Source organism: Centropristis striata, chromosome 6 (assembly GCF_030273125.1).
Source record: "Centropristis striata isolate RG_2023a ecotype Rhode Island chromosome 6, C.striata_1.0, whole genome shotgun sequence".
Taxonomy (NCBI): domain Eukaryota; kingdom Metazoa; phylum Chordata; class Actinopteri; order Perciformes; family Serranidae; genus Centropristis; species Centropristis striata.
The window spans coordinates 20,838,904-20,863,810 of record NC_081522.1 but is presented as its reverse complement, the minus strand read 5'-3'; the positions used below and the strand labels follow the sequence as shown (position 1 = coordinate 20,863,810).

Below are 24,907 nucleotides of genomic sequence, written 5' to 3'. Positions count from 1 at the left end.
CTCAGGGCAAATTTTCAAGTTGTAGGAGTAAAAGCATTTTATGATTTTTTTCCTCTGGATGATGCTATTCATAAAATGTTTCATAATATAGGTAGGATAATGTAAATAAAAACAGAATGCAATGGTTTGCAAATCTCATAAACCAATATTTTATTCCCAATAGAACATAAACAACATTTAACACAGCGACCCAACTTTTTGGGAATTGTGGTTTGTAGACTTTAGGCTTATGTTTGCTAGGTCTTCTGATATGCTTAGGAATTGCAGTCCTGAATGATTAAGTGGAAAAATATATGATAGCGATTTAGGGATTATTAGAAATGTTTCTGAGAAACATGTTTATGTGATTAAAGGTAGATGACTGAATGTGCCTGTTTGAATGATGTACATTTAAAACCACTTGTGTTTAATTAAACATTAACATGTGATCAGGAGTTTTATCTTTGTTGGCTTGTTCTGTTATGAAATTACACTGACTACATTAATGGCAGTTTGTAATATGTTTGTTACATCACAACCAATGAATTCCATGCTCTATATGAAAACCTGTTTACTTGTTGGCCTTAGTATGCTTCATTTAGACTTGCAATAATGACCTGCAGCTAGCATTCTTACCACAACAACATGGACACCATACCAAGAATTGACAGAAAAGCATTTTCTGTTTCTGTACATTCTGCAATAGTATTTTACACATAAATTCACCAGGACACACTTTAATACAAAATCCCAGGGTATATTAATTTTTTCTACTTTATACTTCAAACTCCACTACTCTTAAAAGTATTACAGATGCATCTCAATAAATTAGAGCACCATAGGAAAGTGTATTTATGTCAGTAATTAAATTCAAAAAGTGGAAATCCCACATTATATAGATCCATTACACACAGGATGAAACATTTCATGTCTTAATTTATTTAATGTCTTCTAATTATAATATGGCTTACATTTAATGAAGACCTAACATTTAGTGTCTCAAAAAATGTAATATTTCAAAAGACCAATTCTAAAAAGTATGTTTAATATGGAAATGTTGGCCTCTGAAAAGTATGTCAATCTATCTGACTCAATACTTTGTTGGAGCTATTTGAATTGAATTACTGGAAATTTTCCATCATATTCTAAATTATTGAGATGCACCTGTATAACCTGTATATATGTCTGTTAATGCAATGATGGATTATAAACTTTTGAATGTAGAACTTTTATTTATATGACTACAGTTAATTCAGTAAAGCAGCTAAACTCTTCTTCCACTGTGGTATAACTGTACAAACCTTAAACAAAGCCACTCACTGCTTCAAGTCGATGCAAAAAGCATCGGTAACACTTTACAATTACCAACTAAGTGATGTTTATAGATGGTTTATAGACCAATTATTTACCATTTACAAAGTGCCATACATATTTAATCTTTAAATGTTTTCAACCAATTTCTTAAAGGTATATGACTCATTTCAAAATCATTAACATACTTAATATTGTGTTTAAAATGTTATAATGAGTGCAACTAAAACTATTAATAAACTTTTCATTATAATGTAATTGTTAATGGTAAAGTAACTATAAACTTACATTAATAAACCATCTATTTGCCATTTATAAATGACGTAGTTAGTTAAACATTAATAAATTATGTATTTACTATTCTAAATGGCCTATATATGGTTTATAAATTATGATTAAACATTAATAAACTATATGTTTACTGTTTATAAATTATGGTTATTGTAAAGTTTTACCAAAGCATCCCCCTGACCATAATCTTAAGCAAAGGAAACAACATCATTGGGACTCATGAGTAGTCGATAATATACTCTGGATAGATCTGTTGTTTCTCAAAGACGACATAGATGCTGGGGTCGCTCTCCCGGTCGACGCAGCTGTCATACAGGGTTTTGCTGTTTCCTTTCGGTGGGGGCCGCACATAGCTGCTGCTTCCCCTGACGTACTCCCCCACCAGGACAAGAGCAACAAACATGATCTTGTTCAGGCTTCTTTTGGCCCGAGCATATCTGTCTGAGTAGGACGCATCCCTGGCAAAGTAGCTCCCTAAAAGAGAGAGAAGAGAGCTTCTGATACATTTCTACTGCAATAGTAAAATATGCTGCCCTGTTACTGTTCTAAAAGCCTGAAGAAGGTCATTGCTTCAAAACCAAAATATAATGCAACATAGGAAAAGACATTTCTTTTGTGGCTTGTCAGTACTTTAGGTATCGCTTTATAATAAGGTCCTTAATAACCATTAATTAACAAGTAATAAGGCATTGTTCTCGCTTTAGATCCGGTAGTTGCAAAAAGCGTAGTTAACTTATAGTTAACTTATAATAGATGAGCAATAAAGTATATTTTAATATCAATAAGCAAACAAAATAAGATTAATAAAGGCATGGCAAAGACATAATGGGTGGCTCATGGGTGTTTGTAATGCCATTATTAACACTTATATAAGCTTATAAACACACAATAATGTTAATAAGCATCTTGTAAGGACTTACAAGGGCCTTATTACTTGTTAATTAATGGTTATTACAAGGACCTTAATATAAAGCGTTACCGTACTTTATACTGTGTGTTCATCATATTACTGGAACGGCTGCTGATATTTTTTACTATACCTTTGCCGTAAGACGTTCCATGAACGCCGCACATCCTCCAGTCAAAGTTTTGCTCACAGATGGCTTCAATCAGGGATTCATCCGTCCCGTGGAACAAGTACTGCTGATTCACAGATTTCCCTCCGTTCCTCTCCGTCATCTGATCTTTCTGCCTGAACACACAATGCAGAAGACATGGATGTGATGACTTGCAATTAACTATTTACAAGTTATTTTTGCAGAGGTGATTAATTGGCTAAGAAATAAACTACTCACAATAAGTTAGGGATATTGTGAGGTCCTCAGTGGATTTCATACATAAGGTGTTTGTGTGACTTCAGTGATTTTTGGGATAGGGAGGCAATTATTCTATATCATCTATTTCAACATTCTGGCATATAAAAAGCTGGGGCTATCTTTGTTATTGTTTAAATTGTTGGGGTAATAAATATTGCACTAATGGAAATGGTGCTTCTTCTCATTAATTAATAGTAACATCGAAGGGTACTATTACTTACTTAATTAAAAATCAGACCAAATAGGAAAAGCACTCATGTAAATAACAACATCCCTAAATTATTGTAAGTAGTGTATATCTTGCTCTATGGCTGCTAAATGATCTACAACATTCTTCACCTTCTCTCTTACTGTGTCTGTCTGAAGTTTTAAAGCTTTTTCCAATGAAATGGAAAATGACACTGTGAGAGCTGTGACATCGAACCATAGAGTAAAGTTGTGACAACAATGAGCTGAAATGAACTATAAAAGCTGAATGGAGCTGCAGTTTCAAGTGGTAATTATCTGTAGTTTCATGCATACAAAATGAATAACCCCTTTAACATTGCCTTTACATTGTGATTTTTTTTAATATTATTATAAAAGAAATGTCGATCATAGCTGCTATAAGCCAGGACGTCAGATATTATTTACCACTGAAAGACTTTCCACAGAGAGGAATTCTGGATTCTCTGGATGTTGTTAATTGTACTGTGGGGCATGGTGCGCTTAAAGAGCTTCTCAATCATTGTATACTCCTTCGCAGATTTGGAGAGAGGTACGAGCTGAAAGGTAAGAATACAGTGCAGATAAAAAGGTTATTAGTAAAAGACATAAATAAATATTCAATTTCCAAATACAAGAAAAGCAAGGTAAAAATGATCAAGCCAATGCCAGCACGCTAAATAAAGACGGCTTAGGTTACTTTGCGCTGAAAACTTTGAAAGGGTTGTTAAAGCAGAGTATATGCAAACAAGTGGTATTTATTTTACAAATAGTATGCTGACAGAAAAGAGTAGCAACAACAAAAAAAATGTAGCTGAGGCCCAAAAAAAGAGAAAATAAATTGTACTGAAGGGCCAAATTTGACAGATTGAGCAGCTGATCATCAGACAGAACAACAAGAACAAAACATCACACACACAGCAGGCTTTAGAAGACACAAAGAATACTGTTGAGTTTGGGTAACAGGAAGAAAAAAAAAAAGCGACCTTCTCACACACAGTAATGCTATAAACACACCTTGTATCCAAAATCGGGCTGGGCAGACTTGTCCCAGTGGGAGGGGAAACTTTCAGCTGAGGAAGAAGTGGAGCTGTGTGATGAGTCACTGCCACTGGAGGAGACAAACATTGTCTGATTAGTCAAATCAACTGAAACACAGAGAAATCTAGTGTTAAAACTGCCAGATAACCTTAAACTCGTCTTTTAAAACTAAATAAAAATACCTGTTTAGCTTCACCTCCACATCGTGAGCAGACACAAAGAGAGGCCTCCGTCTGACCTCTCTCTTGGTTTTGTATTTTACATTCTCCTGATACATCAGCTGCGTTCCCAGTGCATCTTTGAAGTGGAGGATATACTGCTGTTTGCCCGCACTAAAAGGAATATCAGTATCTCTGTCTGCCAGGTACACATTCTCCAGAGTTTTAGAAGAGACAGAGGCTGGTCGGTCACCGTCACCCTATAGAAAAAAACAACTGAGTTGACAGCAATCCATCAAAGTATTAACCCTTCATCAGGCAAATACCTTTATTTGGTAACGTCAGGTAATATTTTGAGAAAAAAGTTGCAAATTTACTATATTAAAGTGGCAAATCTGCGCGAAAAAAGTTGCAGATTTATGAGAAAAAAGTGGGAAAAAAGCTAACTTTTTCTCCCAGATTCACCACTTTAACCCTTAATAGGGCACTCATTGAAATACTTGCAAATTCCAAATTTCAACCCTAGAGAATATTAGAGGATATTACATGCAGCCAGAATGTGTAAAAAAACCCATCTGAAAATAAAATTTTAGAAAAAACTTTACGAGATTGAAGTGGCAAATCTATGAGAAAAAAATGTGTAGATTTATGAGATTTAAAGTGGTGAATCTGGGAGAAAGAAAGTAGCTTTTAGACTGTGGCATGTGAGAAGATGTTGGGGAGATTAAATTGTGAAAATGATATGATAAGAAAGATGGGATAATTTTCGTAGACAGATGTGTTAATTTGCTTGCCTTGCCTACTCACTTGCCTGTCTTGTTTTTAGTTAATTTATTTTTAGATTTTGTATTTTATTTTATTTATTTATTTACTATTATTATTATTATTTTTTATGACCTCCATCCTGTCTGGTTTGTTTGATGTTCGTTTGTATGTTGTAAAAATGAAAAGATAATAAAAACTTTGAATTAAAAAAAAAAAAAAAAGTCACTTTTTTCCCACTTTTTTCTCGTAAATCTGCAACTTTTTCCGCGCAGATTTGCCACTTTAAATCTCTTAAATCTGCAAGTTTTTTTCTTGTAGATATGCCACTTTAATCTAATAAATTTGCAACTTTTTTCTCAAAATATTACCTGAAGTTACCAAGTATAGTTATTTGCCTGATAAAGGGTTAATGTAGGCTCATATGACAATGATCAAATGGGGAAAAATTGATTTGGCAAAGCATTTCAAAATCTACTTGATACACGTCAGTGATACAGCAGCTGTACATGTTGGACCGACCTGTCCAAACTCCAGCCATTTCCCGTTCTCATCCTTCCAGTACCAAAGCCACTCTGTTGTCAGGATGAAGTGAGGCGGCTTCGACACAGAAGATGCAGTGGACAGGCGTCGAACTGGAGACCCTCCATATGTCATTGTAGCGAAGTCAACTGACTTCACCTCCGGGGAGCTGGAAGCAAGCAGTGAAGGTAAATCAACAATTTCCTCAAGAGGAGTAGACATTTATAAAGACTTAATGTGAATAAATGGCTAAAATTCTATATATACAGTCATGGAGCCATTTTTACATGGTTTTCTTGATAATGATTTTGGTTATTATCAAGAAAACAAAAAAAATTAAACTCTTCTGAGCAGTGGCGGTTCTAGACCAATGTTCCTGTGGGGGCCAAGGAGGGGCCAATGTTTAATCGGAGGGGCCCATTAAAAAACGGCAAAGATGATATTAAAGATTAAAAACCTTTATTTTAGCTTACTTAAAAATATATAAGTACATTAAATACATTGATTGAAACAATGATACTTATTAACAATTACAATTATTTTTGTATGACGACATTTTATCATTTTTGTGCACAATTACTTTTTTTATTTTTAAAGTGCAGAACAGTGAGAATGATCTTTTTTTATATTTACTAGAGCTGCAACAATTAATTGATTAATCGAACAATAATCAATTATTAAATTAATCGTCAACTATTTTGATAATCTAATAATTGGTTTGAGCAGTTTTTTTAAAGACAATAAGTTTTCAAATTCTTCAATGTGAATATTTCTGGTTTATTTGTTCCTTTATGACAATAAACTGAATATCTCTTTGGTTTGTGGACAAAACAAGAGATTTGAGTACGTCATCTATTTTTATATGTTTTATTGACCAAACAACTAATCGATTAATCGTTTAAATAATCGACAGATTAATCGATAATTAAAATAATCGTTAGTTGCAGCCCTAATATTTACGTTAAGTTTAAGTTTTTATTGCACAAATAAACTATCATACAATGTACATATTCTGGGTTTATTTTGTGTACAATGAGATATTGTTTGAGAAAAAATAGGTAAGGATGGTTCCGTCGTTCATTGTTATAAATTGATCATTTTAATTAGACACAGGGGCCACAGCAGGGGCCAAGGGCTCCTTCACAGGGGGAGTGGCCCCTGGATGCCCCTGTGTAGAACCGCCACTGCTTATGAGCTATTTTTGTTGTTGTCATTATATTTGTCAAAACAAATGTACCTTTAGTTGTATTAGGCATTAAAATGAACATTTTCCATGACTTTATTTATCTATGGTCTGTTTCTCTATTCGTGTACCTTTGAAGAGTCAGAAATCTAAAAATTGCTAAGGGAGGCGTTGGTGAATCCGTGCAGCTTGTGTCATGTCCTGGGTCACAGTAAGCTTTCTCAATGTCCTCCATATTAGGCAGGTCCTTCCAGGTCACGCCATCACTTTCTAACTCCTGCCATCTGTAAGGCAGGTGCCAGTGGACACGAGCACACCTCTCTGAGGGAAAAAACACAGTGATATAGAGCAGCTATTCTCAACCTTGGGGTCGGGACCCCAATTGGGGTTGGAAGTCAGCTCTGTCTCCACTGTGTTAAAATGTTCATGTGTTCATGTGTTTTAGTCTTTTTGGTCACTTAATGTCTTTTTTTGGTCATTTTGTGTCTTTTTTTGATCATTTTGTGGTCAAATTGTCTTTTTTGGTCATTTTGTTTCCTTTTTTGGTCATTTTGTGTCTTTTTTTGATCATTTTGTGGTCAAATTGTCTTTTTTGGTCATTTTGTTTCCTTTTTTTGGTCATTTTGTGTCTTTTTTTTAAGTAATTTTGTGTCTTTTTTTATGGTCATTTTGTGTCTTTTGGGGTCATTTTGTGTCTTTTTTGGTCAATTTGTGTCTTTTTTGGTCAATTTGTGTCTTTTTTGCTCATTTTGTGGTCAACTTGTGTCTTTTTTGCTCATTTTGTTTCCTGTTTTTGGTAATTTTGTTTCTTTTTTGGGTGATCTGAACTGTGCGTGTGAGATTGTGTTCAGTGAGCGGGGGTCACGGACAACATGCATGTTAAATTGGGGGTCGCGACTCAAAAAGGTTGAGAACTACTGCTATAGAGGCACCCATTAGACATCCTTTTCTCTTTATACAGATCTGCCCCCATGTATTTACAACACTATTACGCATAATAATGGTGGACTAGGAACCCAAATGTTAAAATAAATTGTGAGTAGTGTTCTCAACAGCAGTGTGAAGGATTTTTTTTTCAATCATCCTTTCATTTATTCATTCAGATGTATTGTTTAACTCCTGCATGCATACACCCAAGAATTCTGCTTCTCACAGTTCTACAAAGTCAGTGTATAGTTTGAAATACCTATTTTTTTTCTATATAATTCCAACTGAAAATGTTATAATCATTTTATACTAAAGTTCTTAATTAAATGAGAAAATACTTCATTTGTGATGTATTTAATTCACAAGAAGTATACAAAGTTATGTCATATAGACTATTTATTTATTGGTTTCCAGTAATCGTTAACCTGGAAACCAACAAATCTGCCATGCTCAAGTTTTATTTGCTCTGGCAGATGCTACTGGTCTTTCTCCAATTTAGACAGAGTTAACCCTTCATCAGGCAAAGAACTATATTTGGTAACTTCAGGTAATATTTCGAGAAAAAAGTTGCAAATTTACTAGATTAAAGTGGCAAATCTACAAAAAAAAGTTGCAGATTTAAGAGATTTAAAGTGGCAAATCTGCATGAAAAAAGTCACAGATTTATGAGAAAAAAGTGGGAAAAAAGCAACTTTTTTCTCCCAGATTCACCACTTTAAACCTCATAAATCTATGAGTTTTTTTATCGTAGATTTGCCTCTTTAATCTCGTAAACTTTTTTCTCAAAATATTATTTTCGTATGTTTTTTTTTTACACATTCTGGCAGTATGTAATATCCTCCAATATTCTCTAGGGTTGAAATTTGGAATTTGCAAGTATTTCAATGAGTGCCCTATTAAGGGTTAAAAGCCAACCTGGTCCAGTATTTTGTTTATCTTATGTGGGTTAATAGATGACTTTCCATATTTCCCACCTCCACACATTTTAGTGCACTGATTTTAATTAGTTTTATAAAGTTTTTGAGCAGGCAGCTTTTCCTGCTTGAAAACAGTACAAAGCACCACCCCAACTTCCATGTGCCTCTCAGCTTTATGTTACATGTTTTGTTGCTCTGAGTGGTTATAGGTCTATCCAGAGGCATTCTGGTCTGTGTTATGCTGGGCTTACACCAAAAGATTTTCACAGTCCCAGACTAAAAACTGAAAGTCTTTAGTAAATCTAGGAGTTTTACTGGAGTCACAGCGCGCTCCAGTCATCTACATCGTTAAGTTTAAGGTAATCTGCACGGTTTCATATCAGTCTTTTCCTAGTCTTGGGTTTGCGATCATATCAAGCGTGTTATGATACGATACGATATGATGGCGATATTATTACAAGTCGCAGTGACATAACACAATCAACAACCAATAGATAAGCGGTTCCAGACCGGCCAGTAAAACCACTTCCACAGGAAAAAGGAACATCACAATAATGCTAGTAAGCTCAGTCCTAAATAAAAATATAGTGATGTCATATATTTAAGGCCACAAGCAGGATTTTTGAGGGCGCTGTTAAGTAAAGAGAACAGTAAGGAGACCCAGTTAAAATAAATGTATACATAAATAAGTAATAAATAATCGATGATTAATGTATGATTAACTAAATGAAAGTTGATAGAGCTGACAAATAATAAAAATAAATGTTCCTTTCCTTTATTCTTCCTTATATCTATTTTTACTGTAAAATAGTCAACTTTTCATGTCAGAAAAACAGAAACCCCTTTCAGCTTTGTGAGGGGGCATTTTGTGGCGTCTTCTCCTCTTGTTTTTGTTGTTGTTGTTTTTTCAACACAAACCACTATACACACTAAAACAGCTGTAGCCAAAAGCTGCTTCTCCTCCATTTTGTAAGTTTTTACTAAGAGCATGATGGGGGAAAAATTACATGGTAGTTAAAAAAAGCCAAAAGAATCTAGTTGTAGTCTTGTAAAGACTAGGCTTGGACTAAAGACTCTAAACACTTGTCTTTACATGTGAGCAGGTGTGAGCCGATAGTTTTCCGGGAGTCTTTTCCAAATCTTTTTCAAAGTCTTCTGATGTATAGGTAGCATTAGAGGTTTCAGACTAATAAGCATTTGTGAGTCAGTCTGGAGATGCATGGGTAAGAAACCATACTATGTTGAGATAAATATCCTTATCGAGATATAAATGTACCTATATCAAGATTTAATATTTTGGACATATTGCTCATCACTATTGTAGATATGATCTGTTTCAGTGTTACCTTTGAAGCTGCAGTGTCTGCGAATGAAAAACAGGCAGATTTCATTCTTCTCAGCATCACTTATTAGTTTAGATGGACAAGCAGCACTAGTGGGGGATCCAGGGTTGCTGCAGGAGGGCTGCTGACTGGAGGTTTTCACTGCTGGCAGCACTGCAAGAGATAAACATACATATATGAAATGCAGATTACCACTCATTTCAAATTAAGATCAATAATTTTTTTCTTTTCTGTTGAAGTCTTTACCAGGAACAGCGATAGCTCGTCTCTCCTGTTGACCCATGATGATGAATTTATTTCTGTAGATCTCAAAGAGGTTTGTCATATTCTCCTGACTGAATCCTCTGAGAATCTTCTTTCCCTGCACATCCAAATTATGGGTTCTCTTACAGGTAGAGCCAAACTTACAGTCACCCTGGACAAAGTGCTGGCAGATGTGCAGCTTGGTGCAGGTGGTGGTGAACCTACAGGAACCGTGCACACCATTGCCCTTGTTGTAATGTGGGCAGATCTAGAGGGGTGTACATATAACAACAAATAATGACATTTCATTCAGAATATCTATAATTTTCTATACAATAACTACCGTGACAAGTACAACCTACCTCAGGAAGCAGATAAGGATCATTCTGCAGTAACAGCTGGAACAGCTGTTTCTCCGTCAAATCGTTAAGGCCATATGTTTTTAAAAGCTCTGCATTGTGTGGAAAAGCCAGACTATGGGGGTTTTTACACTTGAGTCTGAAAAATATCAAAATGAATAACATATATTTTAGAGAACAGAACAGAATTAAACACTGAATAAAATAATTTTCTGTATGTAGTCCTTACTTCTATTCTAGCTTGTTCTTATTTAGATTATCCTGGCTCTTTAATGACTGTTTTAACTATATTTAAATGTACTTCTATAATGTGTTGTTTTTGCCTTTTGCTTCAATGATTTCATTGTTTTATATTAAGCACTTTGATTGTCTTGTTGATTAAATGTGCTACATAAATAACTTGCCTTGTCTTGCCTTTCAAGTATCCATTTGGTTTTTAGTAAATATACAGGCTTCTAGTTTTAAAAAGTATACATTTTAGGTCCTTCTCATATTTTGCAATAATAATAATAATGTTGGGTTGTTCTTATTTCTGGGTGATTTCAATCCTACGTGTCTTTCGTGTATCTTCTTACTTGAACAAAATCAAATCCAGTAATATCCTTACATTCTGCTGTCTATGGAGTGCCTTGTTATTCAAATCAAATCAAACTTTATTTATATAGCGCTTTTCATACATAAAAATGCAACACAAAGTGCTTTACAAAAAATAAGAATAAAAACAGACAATAAAAATGACAAAACCCACCCCTCCCTCCCCCACATACACATTTGTAAGTATACATACACAAACATGCACACACACACACACGCATTTAGTCATGCACGCACACAAACACACACTCAGACACTCAGACTCAAACACAGCACATATTGATTCAATCAAACTTTTCCTCAGAAGTTGTTGTTGGCCAGAACCCCTATACAGAATCAGAATCAGAATCACTTTATTTGTCCCTTGAAGGGAGATTTGTTTTGCAGCAGGACACACAAGACAAGGTACACAACAATACAAGACAAGGTACACAACGATAACATAACATAATAAGACCCAATAAATATCTAATAAAACACAGTCAAAGAAACGCCATACGCATATATAAAATCACTGACACATGGTCGTTGCAGAGCTGATACCCCTAAATGGAGAGTTACTACCTAGTATAGGTAAAAAGTGCAATGTGCAGATGTGCAAGAAACAGACTTGTGAAGATGAGCAATTTGAGGGCTACTTTCTATTAGTTAAATAAATGGCAGTTGGTATAAATGAGACCTGGAGTCTTTTAGTCCTCCACCTAGGGGCCCTGAGACGACGGCCTGAGGGCAAGAGCTCAAATTCATTCCGAAGAGGGTGATCAGGACAATCCATAATGGCGCTAGCCTTCCTCAGGACCTGTCTGTTATACACAGACATCACGCCTTCCTGCTGACTTCCTGAAATCCTTCCAGCAGTATTGACCAGCCTACCAAGGCGATTCTTGTTGGACAGGTTCAGGTTTCCAAACCATGCAACAATACAAAAGGTTAAAACAGATTCAATAAAACTTCTGTAAAAGAGAGTCATTATTTCAGAGGAGACATGGAAGGTCCTCATTTTCCTTAAAAAGAACAGTCTCTGCTGGACTTTTTTGGAAGTAACCTCAACATGTGGTTCGAAGCACAGCTTGTTATCGAGGACCACACCTAGATATTTATAGCTGTCCACCATCTCAACCACAGCACCTTTAACAACTGTTGGAGGTGGAGGACAGGATGACTTCCTAAAATCAATGATCATTTCTTTGGTTTTTGACACATTCAGCTCAAGAGAGGACATATCACACCAGGCTACTAAGTCATCAACAACAGGCCCATGTTCCTGCTCGTCACCCTGAAGAAGACTAACAATAACTGTGTCATCAGCAAACTTTAAAATGTGTCTATTACTGAAGCTGCTGTGGCACTCATTTGTGTACAAAATAAAAAGGAGCGGTGACAAGCAACAACCCTGAGGAGAGCCGGTGGAAGAGGAGAGCACACTGGAATAAACATGATTAACTCTCACACACAGAGTCCTATTTGTTAAAAAGTCAGTTATCCAACCAATTAGGTTCTGATTCAGCTTAAAATGATGGAGGAGCCTATCAGCAAGTAGATGGGGTTGGATAGTGTTAAAAGCTGAGGAGAAGTCCATGAATAAGAGCCTGGCATGTGTCTGCTGTCCCTCAAGATGCCTGAACAAAAAGTTTAATAAAGTGACAACTGCATCCTCAACACCTCTGCCACTTCTATAAGCGAACTGCAGTGGATCTAGGTGTTGTTCAACATGCAACAAAATTTCAGTTTTGATTATCTTTTCAAAAGTCTTCATAACAAGAGAGGTCAGAGCTACAGGCCTGAAATCATTGAGTATTTTGGGGGAGCCACTCTTAGCAATTGGAACAATGACTGAATGTTTCCACAGCTTAGGTACTTTATGCAGCTCAAGTGAAAGTGAAAAGATGTAGTGAAAAATGCCGCTCAGCTGATCCGCACAGGTTTTAAGTACTCTACCACAGACCTGGTCAGGCCCAGGACTCTTAGCCTTAGTTTTCTTAAAACGATTTGCCACATCATCCACATCGATAGAGAATGCTGGAGACAGTGTAGCGTTAAAAACACCTGTTTGTGCAGTAAAACCCTGATTTCCAAATCGGAGGTAAAAATGGTTCAAATCATCTGCTAAAACTTTGTCCGAAGTAAAACCATCCAATAAAATGTTATTATTCCCCTTCCTCTGTGCTCCTGTCATAGTTTTCATTCCATTCCATGCTTTCTGTAGGTTATTACTGCTCAGCTCAGCCTCAATTTTATCCCTATACCTTAGTTTAGCCTTTCTTATTTCAGACCTTACTTCATTGTTTAACCTCCTCACTGCAAAGACATCGCCTTCTTTGAAAGCAGTTTTCTTCTTAAGAATGAGCCCCCTAATACCCTTAGATAGCCAAGGTTTGTTATTAGGAAATATCTTAATTTCCTTAGATGGGATCACAGAGTCTCTGCAGAATGAGATATAACTACACACAACATCCGTGAGTTCATCAATATCAGAGCAGTCCTCCTGGAATAAAGAACACCCTTGAAGGGCAAGTGAACTGTCATTATCCCATATTTGCACCCGTTTTACGCACACCTTTTCCCTTCTCAGCACAGATCTATATGTGGGGAGGAGGTGAACAGTGTTGTGGTCTGAGGAGCCCAGTGCGGGACCTGCCTCAGATTTATATGCCCCTTTAATAGATCCGTAACACAGATCTAAAGTTTTATTGCGTCTTGTAGGGCAGGTGACGTACTGGTAGAAGTTCTGCAGTGATTTCTTAAGATTACAGTGGTTGAAATCACCTAAAATAAAATTAGGAGCATCGGGAGAAATTGACTGCAGATCATGTGTCACTTTAAGGATTGTATCGGTAGCCGATCTGACGTCAGCTTTAGGGTGAATGTAAACAACAGTGACGAAGATTTGCGGAAATTCCCCTGGGAGGTAGAACGGCCTCAGAGACACTGACAAGAGCTCTATGTCAGGTAGGCACAGCCGCTCACGCACAGTTACTTGACTGCACCATCTGCGGTTTATGTACAGGCACACTCCTCCTCCCTGAGTTTTACGCGTCGCTTCCCTGTCTCGATCCAAGCGCACGGGACCACCAAAGCCGGCGATTTCGAGAGAGGAGTCACAGTCCGAATCGGACAGCCATGTCTCGGTGAACGCCAACACACATGCGTCCCTGAATTCCCGTAGGTGAAGGGCATTACCCTGTAGTTCATCAGTCTTATTCCTCAGAGACTGCACATTTGCCATGATCATGGATGGCAAAGGAATACGATTCCTGCTCCGAAGCCTCCTGATGCGCTGGCGCACGCCGCCTCTCCTTCCTCGTTTCCGACATAGTTTCTTCTCTCCCGAGTTCTCCCAGGTTGCAGAAAATGAATCCCTTATAAGACCTTTTTCCGACCAAGACTGTGTCGGGTCAATCCCAGCGAGATAGCTCCATCTGAGTCCCATGAGAGCCTCCCGTGTGTAAGTGATTGTTTGGGGGTGCTGACAACTCCCGGTAAAGTTCATAAGAAACAGCACGAATAAAAGGTAGATCATCTCGATTTTGGCAGAAACTCTTTAAGAAACAAGTTCCAAGACGCATAGGCTATAAACCCGACACTTAAAACTGACATAAAACATACAAAAGTACGAGAGTAACAGAGCAACAAACAACTGCCGCATGTCGCCACAAGAGCAGCGCCATCAATCCTGCATTACTGTTATCTCCTGCATTACTGTTATATACAGGGTTATATAAGACATAAACCACACATTCACTGTTACCGTTAGCAGTGTTTTTACAGTAACTTACTGGTAGGACAACTACATTCATATCTGCATGGTGATTTACACAGATTATGTTTTGTGCATTCACCTACAACAATCAAATGTAAGGCCATAAAAAGAAGGTTTTTTTCTTTAGTTTTATTTTACCATTGCTTCTCGACTGTAACTGAACCCCCTTTGAGCAGCCTACCCCCTTGTCTCGGATTGTGACTACTGTGAAGGTGTGTCCAGGCAGCCACTATCACACACATAAACATTCACCTTTGTGTAGTGCATGTGCAAATGGGTGGGCATTGCTCATTACTCATACAGCTACAGTGTCATTTTGGATAAACATCCAGACTATTTATTAGTCTGGTTTCCGTCCCCACCATAGCACAGAAACAGCACTTATTAAAATCCTCAATGATCTCCACAGACTCAGAAACACAGACTCCAAAAAAATTTCCATTCTTGTTCTACTCGACCTTAGCTCTACCGTTGACCATAATATCTTACTGGAAAGACACGAAAGGTGGGTTGGTTTGTCTGGCCCCGTTCTAAACTGGTTCAGAACCTACCTTCAGGATAGGCAGTTTTATGTCTCCATCGGTGAATTCTACTAAAAAAAAATGAACATTACATGCGGGGTACCACAAGGGTCAATTTTAGGACCACTACTGTTCAATCTCTACATGCTTCCACTCTCACATGTCATACGCAAACATAAAATAAATTATCATAATTATGCAGATGATTCACAACTTTACATTTCACTACACCCCGATGACCTATCACCCATAACATCCCTCACTCAGTGTATCAAAGACATTAATCAATGGATGTCACAAAATTTCTTACAACTAAACAAAGACAAAACAGAAATACTTATCTTTGGTGCACAGGCTCACAGACAGAAAATTGCAGCACATCTCAACTCTCTCTCTCTTGACAGCAAAACTGAAGCAAGGAATCTGGGTGTAATTATCGACAGCAATCTAAATTTCAGAAGTCATATCAACCACATCACCAGATCATCTTTCTATCATCTCAAAAATATCTCTAAATTGAGAGGCTTTCTGTCAAAATCCGACTCAGAAAAATTAATTCACGCATTTATAAAAAGTAGACTAGATTACTGCAATGGTTTATTCAATGGAATCTCTAAATCAAGTATTCATAGGTTACAACTAATTCAAAATGCAGCTGCCGTATTCTCACTGGCACCAAGAAATATCAACACATCACACCCGTTCTTAAATCTTTGCACTGGTTACCCGTTAGAACAAGAATCGATTTCAAAATACTGCTCCCGGTTTATAAAGCACTACACGGCCTTGCACCTCAGTACATCACAGATATGCTCATCACCTACACGCCAGCAAGAACACTTCGGTCAACAGGCAGTGGCAACTTACTCATCCCTCACACCAGATCCAAAGAAGGAGAAGCAGCTTTTAGTGTTTATGCCCCGCGAAAGTGGAACACCCTGCCTGACACAGTTAAACATGCCAAATCAGTAGCCATTTTTAAAAACAGATTAAAAACCAATCTTTTTTCAACAGCATTCGGTTGAACTGTGTACGTGTGGTTGTGGGAGTGGGTGCACATGTGTGAGTAAGTAAGTGTGTATGTGGTGAATATGGCAGAGCTTGTCTACCTGCACTCTTCAATTAATTTGTAATTTATTTATTTTTTTTCTAATTGTTTGTATTTGCTTGTTTTCTGTTGTTTTGTTTTGTTTTGTTTTTCAACTGTAATTATGTATATATTGTGAAGCACATTGAGTCTGCCTTGTGCATGAAATGCGCTCTATAAATAAAGTTGAATTGAATTGAATTTATTGACAAATGTTCATAACAGGTTTTGCATTCTATTTTAGAAGTTACTTTACTAATTGAGTAATCCTGCTTAGTGCAATACCCCCATCTGGACTATAGTTTCTGGAAGCAAGGGGTCTCACTGATGGACATTGTATACAAAACAAAAGTTAACATTCCTTGCACTTTCTTATGAATAGTCGGTTTTTGGGTGTTTTTTTGGTTTATGTATGGCCTGTGTTTTTGAAATTGAGTGGCATTATTCACATTTTTGTTTCTATTTCATAATTTTGTATCAAATGATCATTGTCAAATTCATCTTTATTTGGTTTTATTTGGTGTTATTTTTTTGGTATTTTATTATATTCTTTTGAATAACCTAGAGTGGGTTATTCAGTGTCATAATAATATGATGTGAATTACTGCCATCTTCAGGTACTAAAAGGATTGTCAATTGATGTATGCACTTTTTGTTGATATTACAGAAAAGCACTTGAGGTCTTATCTAAGTTTTGTTTTGTTCTCCACAGACGCAAAACTAGACTGGCAAGCTCTGTCAAGCTCGCTTCTCCCCACTTAACATAAAGGTTGCCGTTTTCTGTTTTGATTGACATATTTCTTCAACTGTTTTGAGTTGAAGGCAAAATTAAATAATACTACAGACTAGGTCTACTATTGACCTACAAATGTTAAAACACCTAATGAATCACAGTTCATAAATACAATACGTATGGTGATGTCACAGCAAGTTTTTCATTAGAAAAGGTGTTTGACTCTCTCTGTCATTGTCTTATTGTAAGAGTAATCATTCCCAAAAAATACACGAATCACTAAAGCAGATTCAAGTCTGGATTAACATGACTGTTTATTGCCTTAAGTTAGTATTTGTTTTCTTTTGCAAAATTCTACTTTCTCTGAAGTTGAATTATAATCCAAGATCAACTATCACCTTTTACACTGATGTGGACTTTGGACTCTGTTTACATTTTTAAGAACCTGCAGTGCCACTCAGGTGATTTCATGTATTTTTTTTCTTCCTTTAAAAAAAAACTTTATTAAAGCAACATGGTGCAATACAAGACAATATACCAACAAAACAGAGGCAAGCTTTCATACAATAACATTGTAAAGTGTACATAAATTCAAAGTTTTTATAGCTATCATGTTGGTAGATTTCTTAATAGAGTAATATATTGTTTGGTTTCATTTTCAAAGACAAGAAAGACAGGTTTTTGATTAACATAACGACATTTATGGATATGCCATTTGGCTAACTGTATCATGAGATTGATGATATAGTATTGTTTTTCTTTTGCAAAAGGAAAGTCAGTGAAACCAAACAGTATATGTTCAAAGCACAGGGACAAATGAGGTTCGATCGAAAAGGGAATCATGTTACAGATATCTTCCCATAATTTAGTTGAGAAAGGACAAGACCAAAGTAAATGAAAAACATCTTCAGGGTGTCCTTCACAGAAAGAGCAGTTTAAGTCTATGTCTTTTTTAAATCTTTGTAAAAAAAAACTTTAGATGGGTAAATTCTGTGAATTATCTTAAAAGATACTTCTTTAACCTTATTATTGATTATATATGTAACGGGTAAATTCCAGATCTTATTCCAGTTAAGGTTATTAATAAGGTTATTCCAATAGGTTGTTACATAGGAGTTGATACGACTTCTTTCTGAAATAAAGAGCGTATATTACGGTTACTATTGCGTGTAGAGGAGAAACAAATTTTGCCGATTTCAAGTTTGGTTGGATCAAAGGGCAATAATGATGGATTTTGTATTATTGTAGCCTACTTTTAAATAACATAATTACACCTAGAGGGATTGCATTTATGACAATATTAAATTCGCTAATAGGGTTTTCATGTATTCTTGATGAGACCTCTGCTCGGGCTGATGCTTTACTGGGTATTAAATGACGGTGGCGCTACACTACAATTTGAAAACGTTTTATCAGGAAACAAAACTGAAAACACCTGAGTCAGTGTGTACCTTAGCCCTTTAAAGTTTATACCTTCCTAAACCCACTTCGCTTCTACTGTTCTCACCTAAATCTTTGTCTCTGTACAGTGTGTTGATTAAGGGATGTAGCCATAACAAATCAAGCCTTTTTAAACCAATTTTGATTATACAGTAACTTGTACTAGCTACTTACCCGAACGTGCAGTCCCCGCAGACATAATACCTGCACAGGTGTAACCCATCACACTCTTGACACTCTCCGGGTTTCTTCTGACAGAGCCGCAGGCTGGTTTTAGCCACTACCAGACTGTCCGGGCTCAGTATCTGACTACTCTTCTCTCTTCCTTCTTGAATCGCTATTTTACCGTCGTCGAAGAGAACTCTCTGTAGGACTGGCTCCGCAACAGTAAAACTTTGTGCCAGCTTCTCGTCCAAACGCTTGAAGTCCAAACATCCCTGGTGCTCGCACAGGGTCTTGAAGACAAATCTTGAAATAACTGAAGTCATCCTGGAATGAGTTTCACCAAGGGAGCTAACTTACACTGTTGTTAAAAGTGGGACTGACCTAAAAAAAAACACACTCCTCAGTTAGAGCAACGCCTTGTTTCAGAGAAATGAAACCGAAACTCAAAAATTAAAGAGAAAAGAAAATCGTCACACTGTTAAAAATAATCGCCAAAGTCAAGTCTTACCATATATTGCTTGCTTAAGTCACAAAGGCATGTTCCAAAAAAGTTGGCTAAATCATTTATTTCTCTTAAGTTACATAATTTACACACAGTGTTACTACTATGCCAATAGCCATCCTAAAAATGAGTTAGGCGATTATTTTAACAGGGTTACGAAATGATAAAACAACTTATTTTACACATACAAATTCATACCAAATCAACAAATGTCGTTCTCAAATGAACAAAATGCGACAGAATGTGATAGGCCTACTCTTTTTGGCTTTATTTTTATTTCATTTAAAAAAACAACTACATTTACAGATTTCAGAGGTTTACGTAAGTACTTGAAGGCAGCATTAGGCCTAGCAACCACTGCAAGGGTCCAGTGTACCATAGCAACCATGGAGGATGAGCTTTCGTTGCTGGAAGAAAACAGCAAAGAGGTCACCCAAGAACAAAAAGAACTCTACAACCGAGTCGAAGAACTAAAGTAATGAAAATGAATACTTAACAACATTCATTAGCTTAACGGTGAAGGTTGTTAACATAAAAATGTTAATTTGAGCGTACTTTTGTGCAACCTGCTAACTCTGACTGCTAACGCTAAGTGCTAAACTAGCTGTAGTTCTGTTGTTGAGCCATAAGACTAGCTGTTATTTAAAGCTAAGCTACTAAAACATTACCATCCCTATGTCCTGGAATCATTGGCAAAGACTAACTGAAGTAAAGCCACATACTTAAAACTAGGCTAATTTACATTATGACTCACAATGTGACAAATTAAAATACCTCTACAGATTTGTAAAGGCATTTAGCATTTTAATGTCCACTGTACTAACTACTACATAATAATTTGAGCTTCTGTTCTCCTAGAGAAATGATCAGAGGTGGGTGATTAAGTTAAATTTGACAGGTGCTTTAGACTTTGAACCCTCTTTCTTAACATTAAGGCTTACCTTTCAATCTTAAGCAAACAAACGTTTAGCGTCAAGCATTTTCTTTATTTGAAGTTGTTGATATTAATTTCTACCCAAGATGCACCAATGCAGCCCTCCTGGCAGAGATCGACATGTTTGAACGGTTCATCGGACGCATGGATCCCCAGGACCTGGTTTCCCAAGCTGGGGGAGATGGTCCCGGGCCAGCAGGAGCCTCCCAGCTGGAGATTGGGGTAAGCTCTACCCAGTGACAAGATGTCTTCATTTTATATGTTTTGATTGAAAGTTTCCCACTGTACATTAACAGATTGCAACAGGAGGACAGATTAACTCACAGAACTGACAGAACCTACTGTATATGAGACAGTCCTGATTTTAAATCTGTTCCTAAAACAGATGACCTTTCTGCACTGTACTCCTAAAAGCCCGATATAATTTATTGTATTTGTCTTTTCAGGGTCGTGGACGAAGGCGGAAGTCACGTGCAAATATATCAGATCGCCTCCAGAAGCTGACCTTGGAACAAAAACTTTATGTGGCACAAAGAGAAGTAGCATGGACACGACAGGACCAGGAGAAACTCAAACAGAGATATGAGGGAATTCAGGACAACTACAAGGTTACAAAACAGCCTTGCACAAGAATTAAAAACAAAAGTAATGCATGCTTATTGAACATTTTTCCTCAGTGATTGTGCTCGTCTCTCCAGGCCTCTCTGGAAGAAGCAGAACTGCGTCTTGCAGAAATCAGGAAGGCAAAGAAAGAGTTTGAACGAAGGGTCCTCAAACCTATGAGGGAACACAGGTTGGATATGATGGAGCCTGAGAAAGTTCTCCAGTCCATCAAAGACAAGTCAAAGGTAACAATTAGGTTGCAGGTTCGTAAGTTGCAGTTGAATATGTTTGAAAAATAACTGGATTACTCATTTTAAATTAACTTACAATTTTTTTTTGCAGCTGTTCAAAGTGACAAGTTTTAATTAACTTTTTTTAGTTAATTGTATACCATTACAATACATTTCGAAATTTTTCTTTGTCATCATATCTCATTTCTGTCAGAATTGTGGTCATTCCATGCCAACTAACACGGATTTACTTGAACAAATTTACTTTAAAAATGTTTATGACTTTTGGAAAAAAAAAACAGTTGGCAAAGCTTAGCATAGACATACAAAGAAGGTCAAAAGTTCAAAAATTGATAACTAAAAAAGTATTTGGAGTAGAGCTATGGGATTTTACAAATCCCCAAGAATTTAAATGTGCTGCATTCAGGGCATCAATATAGCAATAAACAAATATTTTCTATGTAAAGATTTAGTGGAGAAATGGAGTCCTGACCAGAGAATGAAGTCATGCTCCCTCTATGTGTGCTGTAATGAAAACTTCTCAGTTCTTTGGTGTGGAAACCATCCTGGCGGCACATGCATGTTAGGACCCAGAGTGTTTAAAAGTGATGCCAAGGGGCATCTGTAAGTATCCACATGTGATGAGTTGGGAATGAGAATGTAAAGGCAATCCCTGCCCCTACTCTGAACCAGTGGTATGCTCTGAATGTCACAAACAGACTTTTTAATATAAGTTTTCACATTAATTCTTCCAAAAATCCATGAAATGATGTCTGTCTGATGTTATAATATAGCAGTTGTTCCTTTATAAATCAGGTAGGGTGTGCCTTTTCCAGTACTGTCAGAACTCCTACCCATTGTCTGCTCAAACAGGTCACCCAGTTGGAGAAGTTTAAACTGAAGAACCAGGCACTGAAGGTCCAAGTGAAGAAGCTCCAGCAGCAGCTGCAACAGAAAAAAGATATGGGAAAAGCAGAGTATGAGGTAGAGAGTGATAGTGGGGTGTAGATAGGACGAAAAAGCTGAAAAAATAGACTTTTTCAGTTATGTCTCAATAGATTGTCAGTTATTAGGCAAGAGTAAAGTGAATCACAGTCTGTATTTCATACATACACATTTTCTGCTTGTTAGTAAATGTGTCAATGTGTGGTACTCTGTGTTGTTTTAGGACATTTTCCAGGAGTACAGTGAGCAGAGAATTGTCAAAAACCTGGATGAACTTCAAGTTAACAATTTGAAAGTGCAACGTGTCCTCAGTTCACACAAGGTAACTCATTAGAAATGTGTGTGTGAGAGAACTAATTTTCACTGTGTAATGTAGTGTAGATGTACAGTAGTGTTCAATATAATAGCAGTCCAATGTGACTAACCAGATTAATCCAGGTTTTTTGTATATTTTTTATTGCTACATGGCAAACAAGGTACCAGTAGGTGCAGTAGATTCTCAGAAAACAAAAAAGAGAAATGCATGTTCAACAAGTGCTGCTTCATCCTTAGATAGAGGCCACCCGATTCACACCTGTTTTGTTTTTTCACAAAATTGATGACCTCACTGATTGAATGCCACACTGCTATATTTTTGAACACCCCCCTTTCAACTAATTGCCCAATTGCACAGCCTTAAGAGCGTGCATGTCATGAATGCTGGGTCTTGTTGGTTTTCTGAGAATCTACTGCACCTACTGGTACCTTGTTTGTCATGTAGCAATAAAAAATATACTAAAAACCTGGATTAATCTGGTTAGTCACATTGGACTGCTATTATATTGAACACTACTGTATGAAACCACTTTAACAGTTTGGTTTAGCTCCAGCTTGTTTAATCTGTGTGTGTGTGTGTGTGTGTGTGTGTGTGTGTGTCACCAGGAGAAGCTGCAGAGAGTGACACAGGAGTCCATAGAACTGAGCAATGACATCACCAACAGGAAGCAGATGCTGGCAAAAATCGAGGAGGAGATAAAGCATGCTGAAGAAGTTTGTGATTCGTCCAAACATGAGTCAAACATTAATTCTTGTACCTCACTTTAAATAAGTCGCTCTAATGTCTTAATGACAAAAATATAATACAAATATTTTTTTCCACTTTCTCTGAGTTAAATGTAAAAAAAAAAAGATCATGATCACTTCCAAATATATAATATGGGAGCAATGCCCCAAGTGGAAACCAGGGAAATAGCATGCATTTGTCCTAATCTTGTAGTTTTGTAAACATTTCTTAGCCAGAGCCAGAATGTCTTTTTTTTGGCTACACTGTTTATTACACTGATTATAGGAGCTATGGTTGAACTTCCAAAATTTGAAAAAAAGCCACACCATAGTAAAATTTCAGCCACCTTAGGGCTAATGTGGCCACCCAAATCAAATGTTATAATGTTGATATGGTTCGGCCCATTTATTACCAAAAAGGAACATAATAATTTGCATTAAATAATGTGGGACAGACTAAACACATGAATCACATAATACTTAATTTATTTCCCTCTTTTTCTTCTTCAAACCATACTTATCTCCTCTGTAAACTAATTCCCTTTGTGTACTTACTTAACCCTTCTTCTTCATTTCCTCTCATCAGGAGCGTTTAAAGGCAGAGGCCCTCAACCAACATCTGTGCCGCCAGATGACAGACTACCAGGCTCCTGACATCACTGAGTACATGCATGTGAAGGACAAACACAAGAAGCTGCAGCAGTGCATTCACACGTGGGAGAGGAAGGTTGGGATTGCTGAGGTAAACCATATTTTATTTCCCCAAAATACAACCAGCTCTCTCCCGAATTCTCTGTCACCTGTGTAAAAATGTGATAAGACTTTGAAGTGCAATATTTGTTTCTCCACATTTATCATACCGCACCGAGCCTCAGTCCAGCTGCAGACAAACTGCTGTGTGACAGTATTGAAAACAATGGGCTCCCTCTTCTCTGTTTTCTCCAGATGGCCTTGAAGAGCCACACCAAAGCCTGGAGCGCACACAGAGCCACTCTTACTCCTGCATACAGAGCTGAGGCTCGTGCCAGATCTGGGGAGCACCAAATCCCAGTAAAGCTCCCGCACATAGCAGAACACAGCGCATAGAGGAAGAGAGAATCACACAGCCTACTGGATTCATCACCATTATTGCGTGAGGGAAGATAAACTTTGCTGCTGTTGCAAATACCATTTCACAGTATCACAGTCATCCAGTATGTAATTGTTTGTCATGATCATGAGAGAAAACAATGTACTGTTGCCTTTAAGCTTTAATACTTACCATGTCTCACTCATGTGTGTCCTTACACTATTTTGAATGAACTGTACAGCAGATGTTCTGTGAATGTGAAACTTGTGTATTGAATTATGTTGAAAAATAAAATATAAATATCCCCTACACTATAATGGTTACTATGCCCTCACTATGGTTTACACAATCCAATGCTATAATGTAATTTATGCTCTCTTGATGTTGATCTTGAGCCTTTGTCTTCTTTGATTAAAAGCACTCACTGCAACTGTTAAGATTTTTAGAATCTGGGCTTAAAACACTTATTTTCTCTGTGCCCCTGCCCCTCATACTTTGACTCATTGAAAACATTCAAACACCATCTATCTTACAATAAGTAACCTTGATTCTAGTATTGTAATTTATTAGTGCATTTTTAATTGATGCTTGGGTTTGTTACAGTTTGTGTGCAGAGAATCCTTAGATTACCTGGTTACTATTAACAAAGTTTGAGGTACTTGTGCTATACTTAAATATTGTATGATGACACGTAGATATATTCAGACACAGTATGAAAAAAATATTT

General features: G+C 36.9%; 2 protein-coding genes across 2 annotated transcripts; one reads left to right on the top strand and one right to left on the bottom strand.

The window, feature by feature from the left end:
• Nucleotides 1-125: 125 nt before the first annotated feature.
• Nucleotides 126-19,404, bottom strand: parp12a (poly (ADP-ribose) polymerase family, member 12a). Its single transcript, XM_059334775.1, has 11 exons — nucleotides 18,866-19,404; nucleotides 10,560-10,695; nucleotides 10,201-10,465; nucleotides 9,958-10,107; nucleotides 6,899-7,088; nucleotides 5,585-5,753; nucleotides 4,325-4,560; nucleotides 4,119-4,212; nucleotides 3,531-3,661; nucleotides 2,622-2,773; nucleotides 126-2,055 (listed from the first exon to the last, which is right to left on the bottom strand). Exons 1-11 carry the CDS (start codon nucleotides 19,177-19,179, stop codon nucleotides 1,799-1,801), a joined length of 2,094 nt encoding a protein of 697 aa, XP_059190758.1. The 5' UTR covers nucleotides 19,180-19,404; the 3' UTR covers nucleotides 126-1,798.
• A 115-nt stretch (nucleotides 19,405-19,519) lies between these two features.
• On the top strand, nucleotides 19,520-24,497 carry ccdc113 (coiled-coil domain containing 113). The gene is made up of 9 exons (XM_059334778.1): nucleotides 19,520-19,833; nucleotides 20,379-20,514; nucleotides 20,739-20,900; nucleotides 20,991-21,140; nucleotides 21,999-22,109; nucleotides 22,294-22,392; nucleotides 22,992-23,099; nucleotides 23,698-23,853; nucleotides 24,057-24,497. The coding sequence occupies exons 1-9, from the start codon at nucleotides 19,568-19,570 to the stop codon at nucleotides 24,195-24,197; spliced, it is 1,329 nt and encodes a 442-aa protein (XP_059190761.1). The 5' UTR covers nucleotides 19,520-19,567; the 3' UTR covers nucleotides 24,198-24,497.
• Nucleotides 24,498-24,907: the final 410 nt, after the last annotated feature.